General features: G+C 38.6%; 1 protein-coding gene across 11 annotated transcripts in view; it reads left to right on the top strand.

The window, feature by feature from the left end:
• The window catches only part of tmem62 (transmembrane protein 62), a 72,651-nt gene that overhangs the window by 6,268 nt on the left and 42,905 nt on the right, over positions 1–23,478 (top strand). For 8 of the 11 annotated variants that reach the window (XR_011351459.1, XM_069917329.1, XM_069917326.1 and 5 more), the window contains exons 3-4: positions 11,256–11,393; positions 16,048–16,093. Coding sequence is in view for 10 of the 11 variants with exons in the window: in XM_069917329.1 (XP_069773430.1) it covers positions 11,256–11,393; positions 16,048–16,093 (184 nt within the window). In the remaining variant the exon portion in view is untranslated. Of the gene's footprint in view, positions 1–11,255; positions 11,394–15,548; positions 15,683–16,047; positions 16,094–19,266; positions 19,323–23,478 lie in introns of those variants that run through there. The other 3 variants (XM_069917331.1, XM_069917333.1, XM_069917332.1) reach the window with 3 other exon arrangements.

The following is a 23,478-nucleotide window of genomic DNA, read 5'->3' as shown; positions in this document are numbered from 1 at the left end:
CCAAATATTAAGCAAATGGTGCAATACTGGAGAATTCCTATGTTTTACCAATTTTTCATCCCATTTATATAATATATGTTCAAGTATCTTCTCCCCTATTTTGTCTAGCTCTAATCTAGTCCAATCTGGCTTTTCTTTTGTTTAGTAAAAATCTGATAGATATCTTAATTGTGCGGCTCTATAATAATTTTTAAAATTTGGCAGTTGTAAGCCTCCTTGTCTATACCATTCTGTTAATTTATCTAGTGCTATCCTCGGTTCCCCCCTTTCCATAAAAATTTCCTTATTGTTTTCTTTAACTCCTTAAAGAATTTTTCTGTCAAGTGTATTGGCAGTGCCTGAAATAGGTATTGTATCCTTGGAAAAATGTTCATTTTAATACAGTTTATCCTTCCTATTAGTGTTAATGGTAAGTCTTTCCAATGCTCTAAATCTTCCTGTATTTTTTTCATTAGTGGATAATAATTAAGTTTATATAGATGGCTGACGTTTTTATTTATTTGTATACCTAGGTATCGTATTGTTTGCATTTGCCATCTAAACGGTGATTCTTTCTTGAATTTTGAGAAATCCGCGTTATTCATTGGCATTGCTTCACTTTTATTTGCATTAATCTTGTATCCCGACACTTCTCCATACTCCTTCAATTTCTTATGTAATTCTTTTATTGATGTTTCTGGTTCCGTTAGGTATACTATAACATCATCTGCAAATAAACTGATTTTGTATTCCTTGCCTTTTATTTTTATCCCTTTTATTTTATTTTCTGTTCTTATCAGTTCTGCAAGTGGTTCTATGGCTAACGCGAACAATAAGGGCGATAGTGGGCATCCCTGTCTTGTTGATCTGCTTAAGTTAAAATGTTTTGATACATATCCATTTACTGTCACTCTTGCCAATGGCCCCTTATATAATGTTTTAATCCAATTAATATATTTCTCTGGTAAACTAAATTTTTGTAGTACCTTGAATAAATAATTCCATTCTACTCTGTCGAAGGCCTTCTCTGCGTCTAAAGCAACCGCTACTGTTGGAGTTTTATTTCCTTCTACTGCATGAATTAAGTTAATAAACTTACAAATATTATCTGTTGTTCGTCTTTTTTTTATGAATCCAGTTTGGTCTAGACTTACTATTTTTGGTACATAATCAGCTAATCTGTTTGCTAATAATTTAGCTATTATCTTGTAATCTGTGTTAAGAAGAGATATTGGTCAATATGATGCTGGTGCAAGTGGATCTTTCCCTGCCTTTGGTAGTACTGTAATTATTGCTGTTTTGCACGAATCTGGTAAGCTTTGTGTTTTATCAATCTGGTTGATTACTTCCAGGAGGGGAGGAATTAATAAATCTTTAAATGTTTTGTAGAATTCTATTGGGAGACCATCCTCTCCTGGTGTTTTATTATTCGGCAGATTTTTTATTGTCTCTTGTATTTCTACTATTTCAAATGGTTCTATTAATTTATTTTGTTCCTCTGTTTGTAATTTCGGTAGTTCAATTTTAGTTAAGAATTCATTTATTTTGCCTTCTTTCCCTTCGTTTTCAGTTTGGTATAATTGTTCGTAGAATTCTCTGAAATTTTCATTAATTTCCGTTGGATTATATGTGATCTGTTTGTCTTTTTTCCTTGATGCCAATACCATTCTTTTAGTTTGTTCTGTCTTAAGCTGCCACGCTAAAATTTTGTGCGTTTTTTCTCCTAGTTCGTAATATTTCTGCTTTGTCTTCATTATATTTTTCTCCACCTTATATGTTTGAAATGTTTCATATTTTATTTTTTTATCTACCATTTCCCTTCTTTTAGTAGTGTCTTCCTTCCTTGCTAATTCTTTCTCTATATCTGCTATTTCCTTTTCCAACTGTTCTGTTTCCTGATTGTAATCCTTCTTCATCTTAGTTACGTAACTTATTATTTGCCCTCTGATGAACGCTTTCATTGCGTCCCATAATATAAACTTATCCTTCACTGATTCGGTATTTATTTCAAAATACATTTTAATTTGTCTTTCTATGAATTCTCTAAAATCCTGTTTTTTAAGTAGCATGGGGTTTAATCTCCATCTATACATTTTTGGAGGGATATCCTCTAACTCTATTGTCAATATCAAGGGTGAATGGTCCGATAATATTCTAGCTTTATATTCTGTTTTCCTAACTCTATCTTGTATACAAGCTGATAACAGGAATAAATCTATTCTTGAATATGTTTTATGTCTATCCGAATAATATGAATATTCCTTTTCCTTTGGGTGTTGTTTCCTCCATATATCCAAAAGTTGCATTTCTTGCATCGATTTAATTATAAATTTGGTTACTTTATTCTTTCTGTTAATTTTTTTCCCGGTTTTATCTATGTTTGAATCCAAATTGAGATTGAAATCACCTCCTATTAATATTCCCTTGCGTATCTGCTATCTTCAGAAAAATATCCTGCATAAATTTTTGATCTTCTTCATTAGGCGAATATATATTAAGTAAATTCCAAAACTCCGAATATGTCTGACATTTTATCATTACATATCTTCCTGCTGGATCTATTATTTCCTCTTCTATTTTAATTGGTACATTTTTACTGATTAATATAGCCACTCCTCTAGCTTTTGAGTTATATGACGCTGCCGTTACATGTCCTATCCAATCTCTCTTTAATTTCTTGTGCTCCACTTCAGTTAAGTGTGTTTCTTGCACAAATGCAATATCAATTTTTTCTTTTTTCAGTAAATTTAGCAGTTTCTTCCTTTTGATTTGGTTATGTATTCCATTAATATTTAAAGTCATATAGTTTAATGTAGCCATTTTATACTTTGTTTATCTTTCCCTTCCATTTTCTCATCATCACCTTTCCTTCTCATCCATTTCTGCTTTCTTTCTTTGAACAGTTTATAAGACAACGTTTTTAACACATCAAACATTCCCCTTATTCTCCTACCTAATATTTCTTTAACCCCATTGTCCCCTCCCCTTCCTGAGTTGCCCATTATCCCTTGTCGGGCAACCACATCTCCCCTCTCCATTTGGATTTGTGAATTCACTCGCAAGCGTCAACTGATTTTGCAGTGACCGTAATTTCTCCCTACCCAGCCCCCCCAGAAAAGATTTCAATTTTTATATACAACAAAGGTCACTCTCTAAATTCCCTCTTTACTCCTCTCTTCCCCTTTTTTCCCTCATTAATTCTTTTCTATACACTATATTTTTTCTTTTAAATGCACATACACTTATGTAATATATGTTCTTTCTTTCTTTGGCTTGGCTTCGCGGACGAAGATTTATGGAGGGGGTAAAAGTCCACGTCAGCTGCAGGCTCGTTTGTGGCTGACCAGTCCGATGCGGGACAGGCAGACACGGTTGCAGCGGCTGCAGGGGAAAATTGGTTGGTTGGGGTTGGGTGTTGGGTTTTTCCTCCTTTGCCTTTTGTCAGTGATGTGGGCTCTGCGGTCTTCTTCAAAGGAGGTTGCTGCCCGCCAAATTGTGAGGCGCCAAGATGCACGGTTTGAGGCGATATCAGCCCACTGGCGGTGGTCAATGTGGCAGGCATCAAGAGATTTCTTTAGGCAGTCCTTGTACCTTTTCTTTGGTGCACCTCTGTCACGGTGGCCAGTGGAGAGCTCGCCATATAACACGATCTTGGGAAGGCGATGATCCTCCATTCTGGAGACGTGACCCACCCAGCGCAGCTGGATCTTCAGCAGCGTGGACTCGATGCTGTCGACCTCTGCCATCTCGAGTACTTCGACGTTAGGGATGAAAGCGCTCCAATGGATGTTGAGGATGGAGCGGAGACAACGCTGGTGGAAGCGTTCTAGGAGCCGTAGGTGATGCCGGTAGAGGACCCATGATTCGGAGCCGAACAGGAGTGTGGGTATGACAACGGCTCTGTATATGCTTATCTTTGTGAGGTTTTTCAGTTGGTTGTTTTTCCAGACTCTCTTGTGTAGTCTTCCAAAGTCGCTATTTGCATTGGCGAGTCTGTTGTCTATCTCATTGTCGATCCTTGCATCTGATGAAATGGTGCAGCCGAGATAGGTAAACTGGTTGACCAGTAATATAAGTATGTAGTCCTATACACACGTCTTTTTAGTTCGCAGTCTTTTGTACTCTCGTTACACGTCTTCATCTCTCAGTCTATTTTGTAATTGTTCTGCAAATTTTCTTGCTTCCTCTAGATCCAAGAATAGTCTGTTTTGCTGTCCTGGAATAAATATTTTCAATACCGCTGGATGCTTTAGTATAAATTTATACCCTTTCTTCCATAAAATCGCCTTTGCTGTATTGAACTCCTTTCTCTTCTTCAGGGGTTCAAAACTTATATCTGGATAAATAAATTTTTTTTGCCCTTTGTACTCCAGTGGCTTGTTGTCCTCTCTTACTTTCTCCATTGTTTTCTCCAGTACCTTTTCTCTTGTAGTATATCTTAGGAATTTATCTAAAATGGATCTTGGCTTTTGTTGTGGTTGTGGTTTAAAGGCTAATGCTCTATTTTAATGCTCTATGTGCCCTTTCTATTTCCATTTCTTGCTGTAGTTCTGGACATCCTAAGATCCTGGGGATCCAATCTTTTATAAACTCTCTCATATTCTTGCCTTCTTCATCTTCCTTAAGGCCCACTATCTTTATATTATTTCTTCTGTTATAATTTTCCATTATATCTATTTTCTGAGCTAACAGCTCTTGTGTCTCTTTAACTTTTTTATTAGATTCTTCTAATTTCTTTTTTAAGTCCTCTACCTCCATTTCTACTGCTGCTTCTCGTTCTTCCACCTCGTCCATTCTTTTTCCTGTTTCTGATATGGTCATATCTATTTTATTCACTTTCTCTTCTGTACTGTTTATTCTTCTTCTTAAATCACTAAATTCTTGTGCTTGCCATTCTTTAAATGAATCCATGTATTCTTTAATAAGAAAAAATATATCCATTGTCTTGCCTTTCCCTTCTTCTTCCATTTCACTGTACTCTTCCTCTTCCTCCTCTTCTTCCTCTGGGTTGGCCATCTGTTGTTTCTTTGTTTTCTTTTTCTTCTCTTCTTTCTTGTTTTCGTTGTCTTCTATGTTCTCCTCTTGCTGCTGCTGTTCTGTAGCTGTCATTGCCGGCTGTGGAGATCGACTCCCCAGCTGGTCGCCCCTCCAGTCGGTGTGTTTTTTTGCATGCGCATGCGCGGTTGTGCACTTTTACTCGGCTCAGCGAGCCATTTTTGTAGTCCACTTTCTACCGACCTGAGGGAGCGGGCTTCTCTCTCCACCGCGGGCCTCTTCGAACAGGTAAGGCCTTCTCCTTCTTCTTCCGTTGTCTTCTCTTCCTCTCTTCTTACCGTTGGTTTCGACTTTTCTTTTTTCGTCGCCATCTTCTTTCCACCTTTATATTCACTTAACTTTAATTTTTATTTTTGTGCCTTTGTGATTTCCTTTATTTTTTTCAACTTTTCTGGAGAGGGCTGGAGTTCACCGTCCGGCCACTACTCCATCACGTGACTTCCCCCCTATATCTTTACCTTTTATGAGTGCTGAGAGACATGCTGAGTTCCTCCAACATTTATGTGTATTTTTAATGCAATTAAAGCTTCTGCACAGTTGACTGGCCAAGTCAATCACGCAATCTAAATCCAATTGAGCCTTCCTTTCATATACTGAAGAGAAAACTTAAGGGGCCAAGCCCCTGAAACAAGCAGGAGGTGAAGATAGCTGTAGTAGAGGCCTGGCAGGACACTCAGCACCTGGTGATGTCTATGAAACACAGACTTCAAGCAGTCATTGCATGCAAAAGATATGCAACATTGGAGATAAAGTCGCAAAAGTGTTGTCATTTCTACATGATAAAACCAAAATCTATACAAATAACCTGTAAAAAAAATCTGGAATGTGCACTTTAATCACATGTAAATTGTTTGATTACAAATTTAAAACTGTGGAGGACAGAGCCAAATAAATGAAAAAAGTGTCTTTGTGTCCCAAACATGAATGGTAGTGTTCAATCTGTCATTATTTTACAATATTTTGGGAAATCTTAGAAATACAATGTTATGAAATAATTACAGAGATGTGTCAGATGCCCAGAATTTAAAAACTTGCTATTGTGTTCATGGTGCACAATTCTGCAATATTTGGAGATAACATACAAAATGATAGCTTTTCCTTTACCAAAATTATATTTTTACGGCACAGTTGGTGTTATGGTTAGCTTGACGCTTTAACAGCGCCAGTGATCAGATCAAATCCCGCGCTCTCTGTAAGGAGTTTACGTTTTCCCACTGTTTGCGTGGGTTTTCTCTGGGAAGCTCCAGTTTCCTCCTACCCTTAATGGGTTGTAATTTGGGGAGCATGGATATGTAGGACTGAATTGGCCTGTTACAGTGGGGTATGTCTAATTTTTTTTAAAAATGGAGATTTTCATAGGTAACGTGATTAGGTTGAATCTCCTCCAGCATAAATACCCATCACCCAATAACACAAAAAGAAAAAATGTGAACTGAAAAAGAAAAAGAAAATGAGAAAGAGAGGAAGCAAAACAAGAGAAATACAAGTAGGAGGGTAAAGTAGAAATAGTACCTCCATAGCACTGAAAAAGACTAGTTGAGGTAAAATTGAGCAACTTTAAAACACTTGGTGGCAATGCAAGAAGACCATAAGACAGAAGAGCAGAAATGGGCGATTTAGCTCATTGACTGCCAAGCCATTCAGTCATTTGCTGACCCATTTTCTCACTCAACCGCACTACTTGCTCTTCTCCTATAACCTTTAATACCCTGGCTAACATCTGGAATTCAATCAACTGGCAAAAAAAAACTGAGGAAATAAATAATTTGAATGAATAAGGCTGGGCAGATGGACTCTGTGGAGGAGCGCTGGAACCTCGTTGGGGGTGAGCCAGGTTGTCGGCTCGAGGAGGATGGTAGAGTGTGCCTAGGGCCTGACCAGGACGCGTCAGAGCTGGTGGGGTGGTGATATATGGAGGGAGAGGTGGAAGATGGCAGCAGAGTTGAGACATCACTGTCAAGAGTCAGATTTTAGACCCAGTGTACAAGAGCACCCACTTTTTATTTTAAAAACATTCAGCCATTTGAGCCCTGGCCAATAGCAGCTGTCAAAATAATGTTTCAATGGAATTAAATGGCGGAACCAACGATGAAGAGCTGGCCGATGCTGCTTTCTGCTGGGGTGACTCTCCCCAGGTGTCTTCCTCTCTCTGTCTTGTAAGAGTCTTTATTAGTATTAGGTATATTAGTAAGGCTTTATCATCGGACTTGTCAGCCACAAACGAGCATGCAGCTGACGTGGACATTACCCCTCCATAAATTTTCGTCCGCGAAGCCAAGCCAAAGATATCTGGGGGAGGGGGTTAATTATGACTGTGGCATGGTTAGTCTAACACTGTTTCAGCGCCAGCAACTGGGGTTCAAATAAAAATTTTGCAAGTTACGGGAATTACCTGATTAAAGTGAACTTTACATAATTAAAATCTACAATACTGATTTATTTTTCTAATTACTTTAAATTTTGCACTGTCTTTTAAACAGTGCATTCTTAATGTAGGTGAATTAGTTAGGCCTTGGAAGAATGAGTTTCAGTCAACTGGAAAATTTGCATATCCGACATCTGCGATTCCCCATAGGTGCCTGATAATGGGGATTCTTCTGTACACGCAATAACTTGACCTCCACAACTGCCTGCGACAACAAATTCCATGGATTCACCACTATGTAGCTAAAGACATTTCTCTGCATCTCTATTCCAAGTGGAAACCCTGCAATCCTTTTGTCCTAGACCCTCCCAGGGAAACAACCTTTCTGCATCAACTCTGTCCATAGCTTCAACATACAAAATATTTCAAACCCTCAAACTCCTAAATTCCAATGAGTACTAACCAAGAGGAGTCAAACTCATATGATAACCCATCCTTTCCTGGAATCATCCTTGACTTAAGACATCCTTTCTTAAATGAAGAGCCCAAAACTGCTCATTAATGCCTTATATTTATCCGCAACATCACATTGCTTATTATATCTATTTCTTGAAATCAATGCTTTCTTCACCGCCGACTCTACCTGCGCGAGGACTTCCAGGCCCCTTTGCATCTGGGGAATTTTCAATTTTCTCCCCATTTAGAAATGGTGTGCCCATTTATTTCTTCTGCCAAAGTGTAGGACCATAGACTTTCCAACAATGTATTTCATTTGCTACTTCACTGCCCATTCTCCTAACTATCCAAATCCTTTTGCTGCTCTACTAATCTGTCCAATACCTGCAGTCTCCGTTTCCTCAACCCTACCAGCTCCTTGACATCATCTGTAAATTTGGCCACAAAGCCATTCATTCCATAATCTAAATCATTCATAAACAACATGAAAAGGAAGAAGCCCTAATGCTGACCCTTGTAGATCTCCACTAGCAACTGGCAACCAATCAGAATATGATTCCTGTATTCCAACTCTCTGCTTTCTGGTACTGAGCCAATGCTCTACCCACACTGTTATGCTTCCTGTTATACCATGGGCTTTTGTAAAGTAGCCTTGTGTGCGCAACCTTGTCAAAGGCCTTCTGAAAATCTAAATACACAACATCCACTGCCTTTCCTTTACCTCGCCTAATTGTCACTAGGTTTGTCAAGCAAGATTTTCCCTTCAGGAAATTATGCTGGCTTTGGCTTGCCTTGTGCCTCCAAGTTCAGGTAGTCCCAACTTGCAGACATCCGTGCATACGACCAAATAAAATAAATAAATAAAAGTTGTATGTCAATATAAAAATTACATTTTTATGGATCCATTCTTAACAACAAGTATGGTAGCATCCCTATCAACGAACCACTATCAAAGAAGTCACCTCACCTGCCCAAGTGTGGTGGGTGCAGGAACCATGGCTACATGTTGGCCTGGAGGGGGCACCGACTCCTGGGCAAGAGCTCGGGGACCTGGGGCTCTACCATTTCTGACTTGGATCCATTACAAGGTCATTCATTTTATTTCTTATTCTGCATGCTTTTAAACATAAAACCTTTAGCCTTGTACTTGTTACTTTTTGGACTCTGTGGCATTGCATTGCAACTCCTCCCACTGGCTGCAATTTTGGCCTGTCTTTCTCCACACACTTCCTTCCAACTTGTCTGCCAACCACCCCTTCCTCTGCCTCTCCTTGCAGATCTTGTTTAATGTTTCCCCCCCCCCCCCCCCAACCACACAATTAGCAAACCTATGCCACAGTAAATACATTAAAACAAGTAATGTTGGCAATGTGCACACTTTTTCTGATCTCTCATTAGGTGCACTTAGTTGTAAGCTAATATTACAATGAAATTTCCCATTGTTAATCATTTGAAATGTACATAGAAACTCTGCAATATCTGAATAACAATTTCAGACCTTAAAAATAACCTTCAATGACAATAAAAAGGTAAAAGCTTGATATTTCACCATGTGTTCTAATTCTGATGTCATACCAAACCTCTTCAAACTCCGGAGGAAATAGAGGTGTTGACGTGCTTTCTTCACAATGCATTAGTATGTTGAGTCCAGGAAAGGCCCTCCAAGATGATGACTCCCAAATTTTGATGTTAATCTACATAGAGAAGGTAGATAAAATTACCAAAAGCTTGATTGCAGATTTAAAGGATATTAAAGAGAGAGATGCCAAAAGTGTTTTCATATTTTGTTTCTTTTTTATATTTCCTCATGAAATAGAAGGCTAATAAGCCTATTGAGTCTCTTCTTCCTCTCAGCATATTCCCCAACTTAGTTCCCTTGAAACCTATTCTCTTTCACCCATCAACTCCTCAAGCCTCCCACCAACATCAGTGACAGTTAGTAAAACAGAGCACCTGCAGGAAAGCCACACCATCAGAAGTAAAATCCACACAAGGCAGCACCTGACCTCACAGGAGCTGCATTGGCTAATTAGCGAGGGAACTCTGGGTGCTGTGTCTTAATTTCTTAACCCATAGCTGTCAGTAATGGAGCCATAATAATTAGAGATGCACAAGTAGTTAAAATTAGAAGACTAAAGATGAGCAAAAATGGTGGTTGTGAGTTAATTTTGTGGTGATGGAAATGGTGAACTTCATTCATGAGGGATTTTAAGTACAAGCAATTTTGAAAATTGAGAGCAATTTTTTAGTTATAAAAGGGAAATTCACTTCATCAGTACATTCGTATTCATACTGTACTGCTGCATAATACACTTCAATCACATCAGAATATTCTCCATGGCATTTTGCAACTTGCTATGAGGTCTGTGTAAGCTTGAGAATATTCACTCACTGACAGATGACATTAGAATGGCACCAAAGGAGGGACAGTTTTTTAATTGAGATATGAACCTGTAGCTACTTGACTTAGCACTAGTGAGTCCTATCTGGCACTTAAAACCACGTGCGGTGCCAGGTGAAATTCACTTGCATGATAATGAAACTTGTATCAATAACAATGGTCAGTTATGTTCCATTATTATAATTTAAGAAAGCAAACAAATGGCAATATATGGAATTTTTAATGAGACGTTGCTAACAAAAGCTAAAAGTTGGAGTAACTTTGTCCATTCTCGAAAATCTGGCAAGGATAGGATATATTAATCATCTTGACCTTCCAAGAAAATATGATATTCTTTGCAATGGTTTTGACAGGATTAAACAGCTTGCTTGGGACACTTGACAATGTGGTTAAATTTCAGTCACTTTGAGGTAGGATCTGTGTTCGTTCAAGCAGGAGATTATGGGACCCTGAAGGAACATCCGTTAACCAGCTGGGTCTTCCTGACAACTCAACATGTTTTTACTGGTGGCTCCATTTTAGTTCCCCCTTCCCCTGCGCCACGCCTTGACGAAGGGGGTCAGGGCTGAAATGTTAATTAATGTGTATATCTTTGTCTCCTATGGTGAAATATGTTAGTTAAGAGGAGGCTGATGTGAAGCATGCACACCCACACCAATTGCATTAAATTTTTTTTGGGCTTGTCAATTATTGAGAAACTGCCCATTGGAAAATGGAAATTATTGGAGAACAGATGGTGGTCCACCTCATTCACATTCATTTCCTGGGCCCCATTGTGTTACTCCTAGATGGATGGTCAGAAGATGTTGAGTAACTCAGCACCTGGATATGATTAAGTACACAAGGGCAAGGAAAACTGGCAAAATCCACATTCCAACAAGGAAGTGATGCTGATGGGTAGGTAGGGTATGTGGGGAAAGCAGAGCTTACTTTCAAAACATGTCTGTCCTCTGTTCTGAAAATCTTGGTTTCACTTTCATATTGCCTTGCTTTTCTTAGGGGATCTGACAGATGCCAAAGAAAGGAACAGGATTGGATCTCGTCAATATGAGATTGAGTGGCAAACCTATCAGACTATCCTGAAGAAATCCAAAGTTTTGGAAAGGACCAGGTGGATTGATATCAAAGGAAATCATGGTATGAAAGTCACTTTGGTTTACCTCTGCCATCTCTCTATTGATTGCAATGTGGCACTTCAGGTCATCACTTCCATCTCATCAGCCCATTAATTAAGTCACAGTGATTTTTTTAAAAGTTGCAGCTTTCCATACAACTTCTGAATACCCTGAAGAGTTTTAATTTTTTTCAAAAAAATTGGACGTACAACATGATAAAAGCATTTTAGGCCCATGAGCCCATGCCCACCAATTACATCAATTAACCTACAATTCCTGTTCTTTTTTTTTGGAAGGGTGGGAGGAAACCAGAGCTCCCAGAGAAATGCACACGGACATGGGGAGAACAAACCAACTTCTTACAGACAGTGCCAGATTCAAACCTGGGTCACTGGCACTGCAATAAGTTGCACTATCTACCGTGCTAATTGTACCACACAATCAAGTACTTGTTGCCAAACAAGTATTTGTTGAAGTGTAAACACTTTGCAAATAAGAAATATCGAATAGGCAAAAGGTACAGGGTGCAGTTAGAAGGTCCACTGTCTCATAGCACCAGCAACTGGAGTTCAATCCTGACCTATAGTAGTTTCTGTAGAATTTCAATTTTCTCTCTGCAACCATAGGGGCTTCCTCTGGGTGCTCAAATATCCTTTTAAATCTTAAAGGGATGCGGGTTATTTGGTAAATTGTTCCTGCTAGGTAGGTAAATGGTAGAATCATTGAGGAGTTGATGAGAATGTGGGGAGACTTGACAGGATTAGTATAGGATTGGTGTAAATAGGTGCTTATTGACATAGACCCATTAGGCCAAAGGGCCTGTTTTTGTGCTCAATCACCCTAATTTTCCTGTAGCAAGGTCACCAGGTGATCTGTTTTTTTCAGTAGTGTGGTTGAGTAATATTGGGCAAAATAAACCTCTCCACTTTCTGAAACATGCTGTTATTTAATAGCCAATTTAGGGAGTTGGCGAACTTTAAGTGCAACATGTCTTTCTGAACAATGGCATCGCTGACAGCATGATACTTCATTGCTACCTGCATGATGTATTCTGTCTCAAGTCTTTAACCCACAACCTTCTCACTTGCAGACAAGGGTGCTAGACCTTCAGCTTCACCATACAGATTGGGCAGTGAGGCAGTGTTTGAGCCACCAGACAGGTTTCTGCTAACCAGGAGCTGTTGGTCCAAGGATTCACGAATGAATGAATGTCACAGCAAAGATGAGGTTGCTGAGATCCCAATGAGATAAAAAGGCCTGCATCAACTTTAACCAATTTTCTCCTCCCATCTATAAAGGATGATACTTGTTGCTTCTATAATTCAATTGGCTGAGTAACTTGGAATATTACTAAATTCATTAAAAACCATGGGCCTTGATTTTGTTAAGAATATTAGATGAAAGCTGCATATCCAGAACTAGGGTAGGGTTCACTGCTGTGGCCAAATGTTTCCTGATGATAATCCCACTGAGGACTCCTCACAGATTTTATTGGGGGACACCTAGTTGAGATATTTTGGCACTGTTTAAGGTTGAGAATGTGCATGAACCTCCTACCCCAGGTTGGACTTAAATAGGGAGTGTTTCACCACTAATTTCAATGTCTTAGAATGGCTCTGAGGAACATTGGTCAGTATGAATTAATCTGGATTTACAAACTGTTTAAATGTTATGAAAATGATCAAATCTTAAAACAACTCACAAGCCTCTGATATTCTATGTAGTTTGCAGCAGCGACAGGGAGCTGGCCTACCCAATGTCAGAGTTTATCCTCAATATTTTGAACAGGGCTTATTCTTTTTTTTTTAAATAATTTTTTTTATTTTTCACACAATGTACCATGTCAACCATGTACAAACGTTTCTCATTAAATTTACACAATGGTCTTTTCTCCCTTTTTTTTCCCCTTTCCCTCCCTCCCCTCCAAAACCCATAAATATTCAACATATACAATATAATAAAACCATAAGACAATATCTTCACACAAAGGAAAATAAACAAGAAAAACGTGTCATCTATTTATTACACTGAATCTAGTTTTGTCTTACCATTTTCATTCTCATTTTAGGGGATGGAGGTCATAGGCAAGCTCTCTCTCTGATATGTTCCATGTATGGTTTCCAAATTTGTTCAAATAATGTGACTTTATTTTTTAAATTATGTTATTTTTTCCAATGGAATACATTTATTCATTTCCATGTACCATTGTTGTATACTCATGCTCTCTTCCATTTTCCAAGTTGACATTATACATTTTTTGCTATTGCTAAGGCTATCATAATTAATTTTTTTTGCACTTTATCCAATTTGAGGCCTAATTCTCTACTTCTTGTGTTACTTAAAAGAAATATCTCTTTTTTTTGGTATGTTATTTTTTGTAATTTTATTTAATATCTGATTTAATTCTTCCCAAAACGTATTCACTTTTGTACATGCCCAAGTTGCATGTAATGTTGTTCCCATTTCCTTCTTACAACGAAAACATCTATGCGATAAGAACAGGGCTTATTCTGATGTCTTTAAACAATAAAATCTGCAGATGCTGGGGTCTAGTGCAATACACAAAAGTGCTGGAGAAACACAGCAGGTCATGCAGCATCCGTAGGAAAGTCAACGTTTTGGGCCTGTGCCCTTTTAGAGTGCTGAAAATCAGGCAGACACCTAAATAAAAAGGAGAGAAGCACAGACTAACAGATAAGAGGTCATGAGGGTGAGGAGAAAGAAGCTGAGAAGTGATAGAGAGTGAGGGCAGAGGGTTAAGAAAAGTAGCTCTTTGATAGGGGAAGAAGATGGCACCTGGAGAAAGGGAGACAAAGGGATGTGGGAAAGAGAGAAACCGGGGGAGATGGTTAATGGAAATTGGAAGTTGATATTGAACTCTGTTGCGTCAGGGGTGGGGAAAGGGGCTAGGGCAGATGTCTGGTAAAAATAGGAGATTCAATGTGGGTAGAGTTAATGGCAGTACAGGGAACTTCACCCTAACCTCAAATTTACTTCATCCATCTCTGGTAATTCTCCTTTTCTCTATTTCTGTGATTCCATTTTGGGAAACAAACTATCTACAGATGTCTTTTATAAACCTACTAACTCCCACAGTTACCTTGACTAGACCTCTTCCCACCCTGTCTCCTGTGAGGATTTTATTCCTTTTTCTCAATTCCTCTGTCTCCACTGCTACTGCTCCCAGGATGGGGCTTTCTATTTCAGGACAAGGACAGGGTTGCCCTTGTCATTTCCTATCACCCATCTAACCTATCCTTCTCCCCAATCTCTGCCAACTTCAAAGGGATCCCATCACCAGACATTTTCTCTTCCCCTCTCCACTTTCTGTAGGGATCACTCCCTTTGGGACTCCTTTGTTCACTCATCCCTTCTCCCATCAATTGCCTCCTTGCTGCTCACCCCTGTCTTGCAAGAAGTGCTATACTTGTACCCACACCACCTCCTTCACCGCCATTCAGGGCTCCAAGGCAAGTGACTGTTCATCTTTGAATCTACAGGTGTCATCTACTGCACCCAGTGTTCCTAGTGCGGCCTCTTCTACATTGGGATAACTGGATATAGACTCTGAATTTGTTTCGTTAAGCACCTTCGCTCTCTCTACTGCAATAGCATCCATCTCCTAGTGGCCAATCACTTCAATTCCACACACTGCCACAATGACATGTTTGTCCATGGCCTCATATACTACCAAGTTGAGGCCTCCTGCAAATTGGAGGAATACCTTGTATTCCATCTTGGCAGTCTCCAACCAGATGGCATCAGTATCAACATCTCCCATTTCCATTAAGCCCCTTGCCCGGTGTTTCTCTCCTTCATTCACATGTCTCCCTTCTTCAAGCTCCCCATCTGCTTCCCTTCCTCCTCCTATCGGAGAGCTATCCTTCTTACTGCTCAACCCTCTCCCTTGTCACATCTTTCTCTTCTGCCCTCCTACCTATATCTATGTATGACCTCTCACCTGTTAGCTTGTGTTCCTCTCCCCATCTTTTTAATTTAGGCATCTGTCTGATTTCCGAATTCCCAATGAAAGGCTCAGGCTGAAATGTCAACTGCCTTTTACTTTCTCTGAATTCTTTTGTAACCTGTGTTTCTCCAGCACTTCTGTATACTGTTTATTCTGATGACCACCAACCTCTGACTCAGGGTGATACCACAAATCTCCATGTCACAATGAGTGATGCAGCCACTTCTCCCTTGGGCTGCAGCAGGAAGTGCAAAGCACTGAAAGCTGAAATAAAGAAGTCAGCATTGACTGGAAATGGAAATCTGCAAGAAGCTTTCAGGGTGTGGTCATGAATCTGAGCATCAGTGAGTTGGAGTTTTAAAGTTCTCTGTTTTCAAGTCACTTCATGGCATCACATCTCTCCATCTCTGTAACCCATTCCAGCCCTAAAACCTCATATCTTACCTCTTAGAATCTCTGCACTTACTAGTCTCTGTTCCTTTGTACAACCCCCACTCGGTTTACTCTGCTATTGACAGTCATGTTTTTGCTGTCTCTATGCTAAATGCTGTAAATTCCACCTCATTATAGATGCTTATCAGAATATATCCCAGCAGTCTCATTTTTACCCCTTTTTTTTCTTGGTATCACATTTTGTCTTATTAGACTCTTAAGAACACATGGACATTTTATGTTAACTATGATGCAATCTTCCTCTTTCTCACCACAGATACTTTCAATATTCCATCACTTGAGAGTGTCAATAACTACTACAGGTATTGTGCATAATGTCTACCTAAATTTGGATTCTGAAATTTATTGAGTGATGTTTTGTTTATTCATTCCTGGCTTTGCATGGTAAAAAGGCAGCATGCTCTCCTTTCTTGGATCAATTCAGGATCAAGTGTCACCTGAGATGTTTTCTCTCTCCAGTTTATAAGTATCATCTGCAGCTAAACCCAGCATTATATTATTTATAAGTTAACCACTCAGTTGAATGTACACTCTGGGAACAAAGAAGACTCTGTTTGAGTTTCATTTGGAAACTCCTTCATTCTCAAAGTGGCTATTCACGACAGTACAAAAGGAGGGGTGGGGCAATAGCAGAGAATGTTGGAGTATTTCATATGAGAAGGAAGAGATGCGTAGAGTTAGTTGGGAATTGTATGGTGTCGTGGTCAATGTTTTAAATACAACTGGAAATTCTAAAATAACTGATATAAATAACATTTACCAGACAATTCTTCAAGAGTTTAGACATACTTGGGTTGTAGAATTGGACAGCATTTGTGTTTGTTACAGGTTTGTTTTTTAAATATTTTATTAATATTTTTTAATCGTACAACAACAATTATAAAATATTCATACGGAGTGTATAAAATTCAATAAAATAAAATAACCCCCCAACCTCCCTCTCCCTCCCCACTAGCACCCACCCTCCTCCCCCTTCTACCCTCTAAGAAGAAAGGAGACCATCATTTAAAAAACATTCAACTATTTAGCTGTGAAAACCGAAACATTTCACCGGAACCGATTGAGAGATTAAATCTTCAAACCAAGAATTTTTAGGTATGGACTCCATACTTTTACAAAAAAAATGGTATTTATCCCTCAAAATATGTTATCTTTTCAAGAGAAATGTAAGATTTCATTTCAGTATGCCACCTTTGCCTTCCTAAAACTAAATCAGATGTCCAAGTAATGGCCAAACATTTTTTAGAAACAGCTGAAGCTAAGTGTAGAAATTCAATTTGATACATAGTCAATCTTAATCCTAAGGGAATCGATTTAATATCCCCTAATAAAAACAACATTGGATCAAATGGAAGACTCACTTTTAATACTTTTTCCAAAAATAACTTGAATCCAAAAAATCTTATCCTTAGAACAGGTCTAAATTGAATGGATGAAAAGTGCCCATCTCTTCACCAGATCTAAAACACAGATCCTACAAAATTAAATTGTATTTCTTTAAGTTTTGAGGGGTTAAATATATTGTAGAAAATTATATTGTACTAATCTATATCTTGCCTTTATAACCTTAGTCATACTATCCTTGCATAAATTTCTCCAAATATTTTCATCTATCTTCCTGTTTCAATCCGATTCCAATTTTAATCTTGATTTACGAACATTTGACTTAAACATTTTATTTTGTAATAACTTAATACATTTCAGAAATAAACTTATTTGTTTCTTCTTTCATAAGTAATAATTTCAAAGCAGATTGTCTAGGTAATTTCAAGCTTTGGTGTAATTTTTCCAATAAAAATGTTTTTTAACCTGATAATAGCAAAAAAAGGTATTAGGAACTTGAAATTTTTCCTTCAGCCGATTAAAAGATACAAACTTCCCTGGTTCTAAACAATCTTCAACTTTTTTTAATCCCCAATTGATTCCATATCTTCAAAAACTGATTATAAAGGCATTTTCGCTGAAATCTTTATTGGTGTTCTCTCAAAAAGTAACCCAATTGCTCCCGCTCTCCAGTTGTTGCTCGTATTTCTTTTATATTTCTATTAAACCCTCTAAAGAACTACAAAATGCCATCTACTTGAGTCTTCCACATTATGTATGTTTCTCCTGCATGTAGTTTTGCCAAACATCTTTAAATGTATGTTACCTGATCATCTGACCTTCACCTTCCCTCTATTTACTCCCCTTATCAAAAATATTTTAAACAATTCTTATCAAATTTCTCTCTGTGATGTAAGGAGTATATGCTGACAAAATTGTCCATGGTTTTGTGGACTGCCAGACTGAAACCACCCTCAAATTAGAGGAACTACACCTCGTGTTCCGTCTGGGTGCCCTCCAACTAGATGGCATTGACATAAGCTTCTCTGGTTTCCATTGTCACCCTCCCCCATCTATCTCTCTCCTTTCTTCTAGCTGTCTCTCTTTTCTTTTCCCCCCCAGCCCTACATTCACAGAGCCAAACCTTCCCTCTGCCAATTAATTCTGATCTTTACTTTCTCCTGTCCTTCTTTCCATATCCAATTATCACCCTTTGTTTGCTGGCCTGTGGTTCTCTCTCTGGCCTTTTTCCTTCTCCCTAGTCTTTTAATTCAGGCACTTGCCTGTTTTTTTAATCATACCTTGAGGAGGGCACAGGCTTGAAAGATCAGTTATATTTTTTTTACCTCCTATGGACACCTGAGTTCCTCCAGCATTTCTGTGTTTTTACTACGATTGCAGCATCTGCAGACTTTTGTGTTTCACTGTAAAGAGTTAAATGCTTTCACAATCTACCGTGTAACTCTTGTTTAGTTTCATTTGGATTGCAGTGCAACTTCTACCACTTGGACGAATAAGGGAATAGAGTCACAAATTGTTTTAGCTGTTTCTTCTCAATCAAATCCTGGAATACCTTGCTTAACAGCTTTATGAAGCACATTATATAACACTTCAAGATTTTCCTTTGAGCGTTTAGGAGCAAATAGTGATTGGTTCTTCTGACAATGCCCATGTCTTGCGGAAAAGTAAAAATAAATATTTCTTATTCTGATGCAGAAATAGAGGCCTGTCAGCCTGGCCTGTCAGCCTACCCTGTCCTTGACAAACATCAGAAGCCCATCTATCTTAATCTAATTTATCAGCATGACCTGCAGATGTCTATGGCTGGGTAATTGAATTTCCACTTGAATACCGTACCTGCCTTTAGCACCCATTCAAGCAGTGTGTTCCCAATTCCCATTGCTATATGGATGAAAAAATTATTCTTGAGATCCACTCTAAATTTCTAAACCTATTCCTTCTATGATACCTGTAAGCAAAATCTCCAACTATCTTGCCTATCTATGCCCTTAACAGGTCTGTACACCTCTTATCAGGTCTCTCTCTTCCACTTGCGCCTCTTTTCCCCACCCCCCCACCCCCATGTCTTTGCTTCAAGGAAAATAGCCCACTCAGTGTCTCCTCGTAACTGTTTCTGTGTCTGTCTGGGCAGGCATGTGAAGTTATGAGAAGAATCTGTATCCAGACAGAGATGATGGAATTTGGGAGGTAAGAGGAAAGCATATAGTAAATGGCAGGATGTTTGGGAGCATTGATGTACAGAGGAATCTTGAGGTACAAATCATACCTTCTTGCAAGTGCCAACACAAATCGATTGGATGATGAGGCATATGATGCGTTTACTTTTATCAGTCGGGGTATTGGGTACAAAAGTGGTCAAGTCACATTGCAGCTATATAAAACTAGATTGGGTTACATTTGAAGTATTCTGTGTAGCCATGGTTGCCATAGTATAAGAGGGATGTGGATGCATTGGAGAGGGTGCAGATGGGATTCACCAAGGTGTTGCCTGGATTGGAGAATAAGAGTTATAAGGAGCGATTGGATAAAACTGAATTGTTCTAGCTGGAGTGTTGGAGGGTGAGGGGAGACCTGATCGAAATTTATAAAGTTATGAGAGGCATAGATTGGGTAGACAGCAAGTCTTATTTCCCCAAGGTGGAAATGACCAGAGCCATAAAATGAAGAGGGAAATTTTAAAAGACATTTACTTTTTTACCACATTGGGGAGATGGAAGTTGATACGACAGCAATGCTTAAGGGGGATTTAGGAAGATACATGAACAGGCAGGAAATGGAGGGGTATAGACCATGTGCCGAGGAATAGGATTAGTTTAGATAGGCATTATCAGCACAAGGCAAAAGAGTCTGTTCCTGTGCTCCACTGTTCCAGTTCTTGCTAAAATGTTCCATTCTAGGCAACATCCTGGGGAATCTCCTTTGCACCCTTTTCTGTGCCATAACATCCTTCTGCAAACTGTACTCCAGTTCTGGTCTAATGAACATCTTGTAAATTTATACCATAACCTCCTTGCTCCTGTATTCTATGCCTGTCTAATGAAGGCAAGTACCCTGCATTCCTTTTTTTATCAACTTGTTTAGCTTTGATGCCACCTTCAGCAATCTTTGGACTTATCCTAAGCTCTCTCTGTCCTCCAATATCCTGTATCTTCTATATTATTATCCAAATGGTTAACGTAGATCTTGGTTAATGTAGATCAGAAATAGTAAGGGTTCCAACTCTGATCCCTATGGTATGCCACTGATCACAGGTATTCTCTCCAAAGCCTTCATGAGCTTTGGGCCAGTGTTTTATAAAGACTGAACATAATTCCAGGTTTTTCTATAATCTGTTCATAAATTGAATTTAAAAAATGAAACTGTAAATGTTGCAAATCCAAAATAAAAACAAAATATGCTTGAAATATTCATCAGGCCAGGTAGCATCTATGAAGAAATAGAGATCCAGGTAATTTAAATATTATTTCTGTTTCTCTCTTCACGGATGCTACCAGATTAGATGAGTGAATATTTCCAGCATTTTCTTTTTAACTGCTCTTCTTATCTGTCCTTCTATAATTAAAGATGTTTGCATAAATATCCTGGGTTTCTGTTCTCATGATCTTGGTTGCTCCGTTCTTCCCTTCAATGATGTTCTGAGTTTAATTTGCATTTAGATTTAGATTCAACTTTATTGTCATTGTGGCAACTAGATACAAAGCCAATGAAATGCAATTAGTATCTAACCAGAAAAACAAAGAATACAAACACTGGTTCACCATTTATTCACAAGCTTATTGTTATCTGCATATTTTGAAATTGAAATTGTGCCCAAGCCTTAGTTATTAATATCTGGTACAGCAGCGCAGTGAAAGTCCTTGATCAATCAATGATCAATAATTTGGGGACAGTTCAAAAATGATGAGATTTTGGGGGATTTAAATCCTAGAAAATAAGTAGATAATTCTGGGGCAAGTTATTGTCAATAGTAGTAGTGAATCATGAAACTACCAGTATGCACAAAACCCAACTGGTTCTCTACTTCTTATCCAATTCAGCCTGTGATTCCAGAACCTGCAATAAGGTTGATTCTGAACTGCCTCCTCAGTTCACAGGCAATCAGCAATTGACAATGTATGATATTCTTAGTTACAACAGATAAAGTATTGGAAACAGGTCCGTTGGCCCATTGGATCTATCCCAACCATTAACCACCCATTTATATCAGATCTACATTAATGCCATTTTTTTCTTTCCCCACGTTCTTATCAACTCTCCTTAAAAATTCTGCTGCTCACCTACACACTATGGCCACTGTAAATTGCCCTATTAACTTACCAAGAAGCTCATGTGGGAAGAAACCAGAATGACTGGAGGAAAACCGAGCAGATACAGATACAGCATCCGAGGCTAGGATTGAAGCCTGGAGGGGTGAGGCAGTAGCTGTGCCACTATCCTGGTCATGAAGCTTGGGAATCTAGACTCTACACCTCATTCCAGTCCAAAAGGCAGACGTCATGGCAGCTCTGTCCTTCAGCCAATCCATACGTGTGCTGTCCTTTGTACTCCAATTGAATTTGATGCTAGCATATTGTGAACTTTTCCATTCTCACTTAAGAATCCAGTTATTGGAATATGATTTTTCTATATATTTTTTTTTCTGAATTGGATTGCATGGAATATAGGAGACTGATTTTTGGAAGCTGATGATAGAATGGAAATGGTTAGGGTAGAGGGTAATAAGCTCTATTCATTAACTTGCATACCTCACTTTGGCAACCATCCTGGGATAGACAGTTTTCAATTGTAATAATATTAATTGGTAAGTTGTAACCCAAGTAAGAAGAATTTTGCAACCCAACTACAAAATTCATAGGATTCCCTTGTTGAAACTTTTTAGTAAATATTTTGTGTTGGATATGAAAGATCAACAGGAATGCAACATATGCATTATTCCTTTACACAAAGCCCAAAAAGCAGCTCCAGCAGGAGTGACAACAGCCTGCTGATCAGGGAATTGTGGTTCATTTGGAGAGTGGGTTTCAGCACAGATGTATTTCAAATGAAACCACTCCCAGCATGGAAGGCCTATAAGCAAAGGTGTTTCAGGATTCTCAAGACGACTTGTACAAAGCTGTTATTACCAGATCTGTCAAAGTCCTTGTTGCCCTAAATTTCTTTGTCCTGTATCTTTCTAGGGTGCTGCTGAAGATATTTTCAGGATCTCGTGGTCACGAGTCCAAAAATTTGTAGAACAGGTGACTGATGACTTGTTTGCCTCGGTTAGCAAACAGACCATTAGGCTCAATCTGTGTATATTATTACACGTGGCTTCGCTGCTTCTGACCTCCGCTTAAGTCATTGACTATCCTGCTATTCCTTTTCCTCCCATGTATTTATCAAGCTTCTGCCGAAATAGATTAATTATAATCCTCTCATCTAATCTGTTGATGACTATCTTATTTTTAAGATACAGAGTCTGGTATCCCATGCAAATGGAAACTTTCCTTCATCTCGGTTCTGGACTCAAGCTGCAAATCAGAAATGTCCAACTCCAAAATTTAGGATATATTTTGGCTCAGACATGGCTGTGTATCTAATGCACTGAAAGAATTGGTGAGGTCTTTGAGAGGATGCCTGAGGAAACCTTGTGGTCACAAAGGATGTGTGAATACCATACAGACAGTGTTGTGGATCAGGATTGAGCCCTAATCTCTGGGGTGCTGATGAGGGCAGTTAGATTTTGCATGTAGGCGAAGTCTCTATTTTTGCAGTAGAAGTAATAATTACTCTCGGCATTTACTCAAAATTTAAGTGCTAGTAGAAACATGCAAATTAGGAGTAAAATTGAGTTCCTTGGTCTCAGGCCTGCTTTGTCACTTCAATAAAATTTTGGTCATTGAGATTCTAAACTCAACTCTGTCCTTTGAGCTCTTTTATTTATCAGGCATCTTTCTACTTCTGGCTTGAAAATTTTTGAAGATCTTGCTTCAAAGATGACATCATCAGAGAAAAAGATCTTGCCTCTTAAATGAGTAATCTCATTTTTAAAATGCCCCGCACTTTAAGGTACTCACATGAGATATTCTGTTTACATTCAGTCTGTCAAGACAGTAGTTTAACAACAAATGTGATGATGGAAGACTGGGAAACTCCTCATGAGGCAGCATATTTTGCACTGCACATAGTTAATTTCTATGATTCATTGGTTTGTTTTCCGTAAATCTTTTCTGCAGGCTCACTAAAAGATGGAATTGAGCATAATTCACAATATTCTCAAGTGTGGTCTTAATCAAGGTTTTCTGAAAGTTTTTTGCTTTTCAGTTCTTCTCTGTGCAGTAGGTTTGCTTTTATTTGAATTAGC

Source organism: Narcine bancroftii, chromosome 2 (assembly GCF_036971445.1).
Source record: "Narcine bancroftii isolate sNarBan1 chromosome 2, sNarBan1.hap1, whole genome shotgun sequence".
Classification (NCBI taxonomy): domain Eukaryota; kingdom Metazoa; phylum Chordata; class Chondrichthyes; order Torpediniformes; family Narcinidae; genus Narcine; species Narcine bancroftii.
The sequence above is the reverse complement of the archived record's forward strand: the minus strand, read 5'-3'. Positions and strand labels throughout refer to the sequence as shown.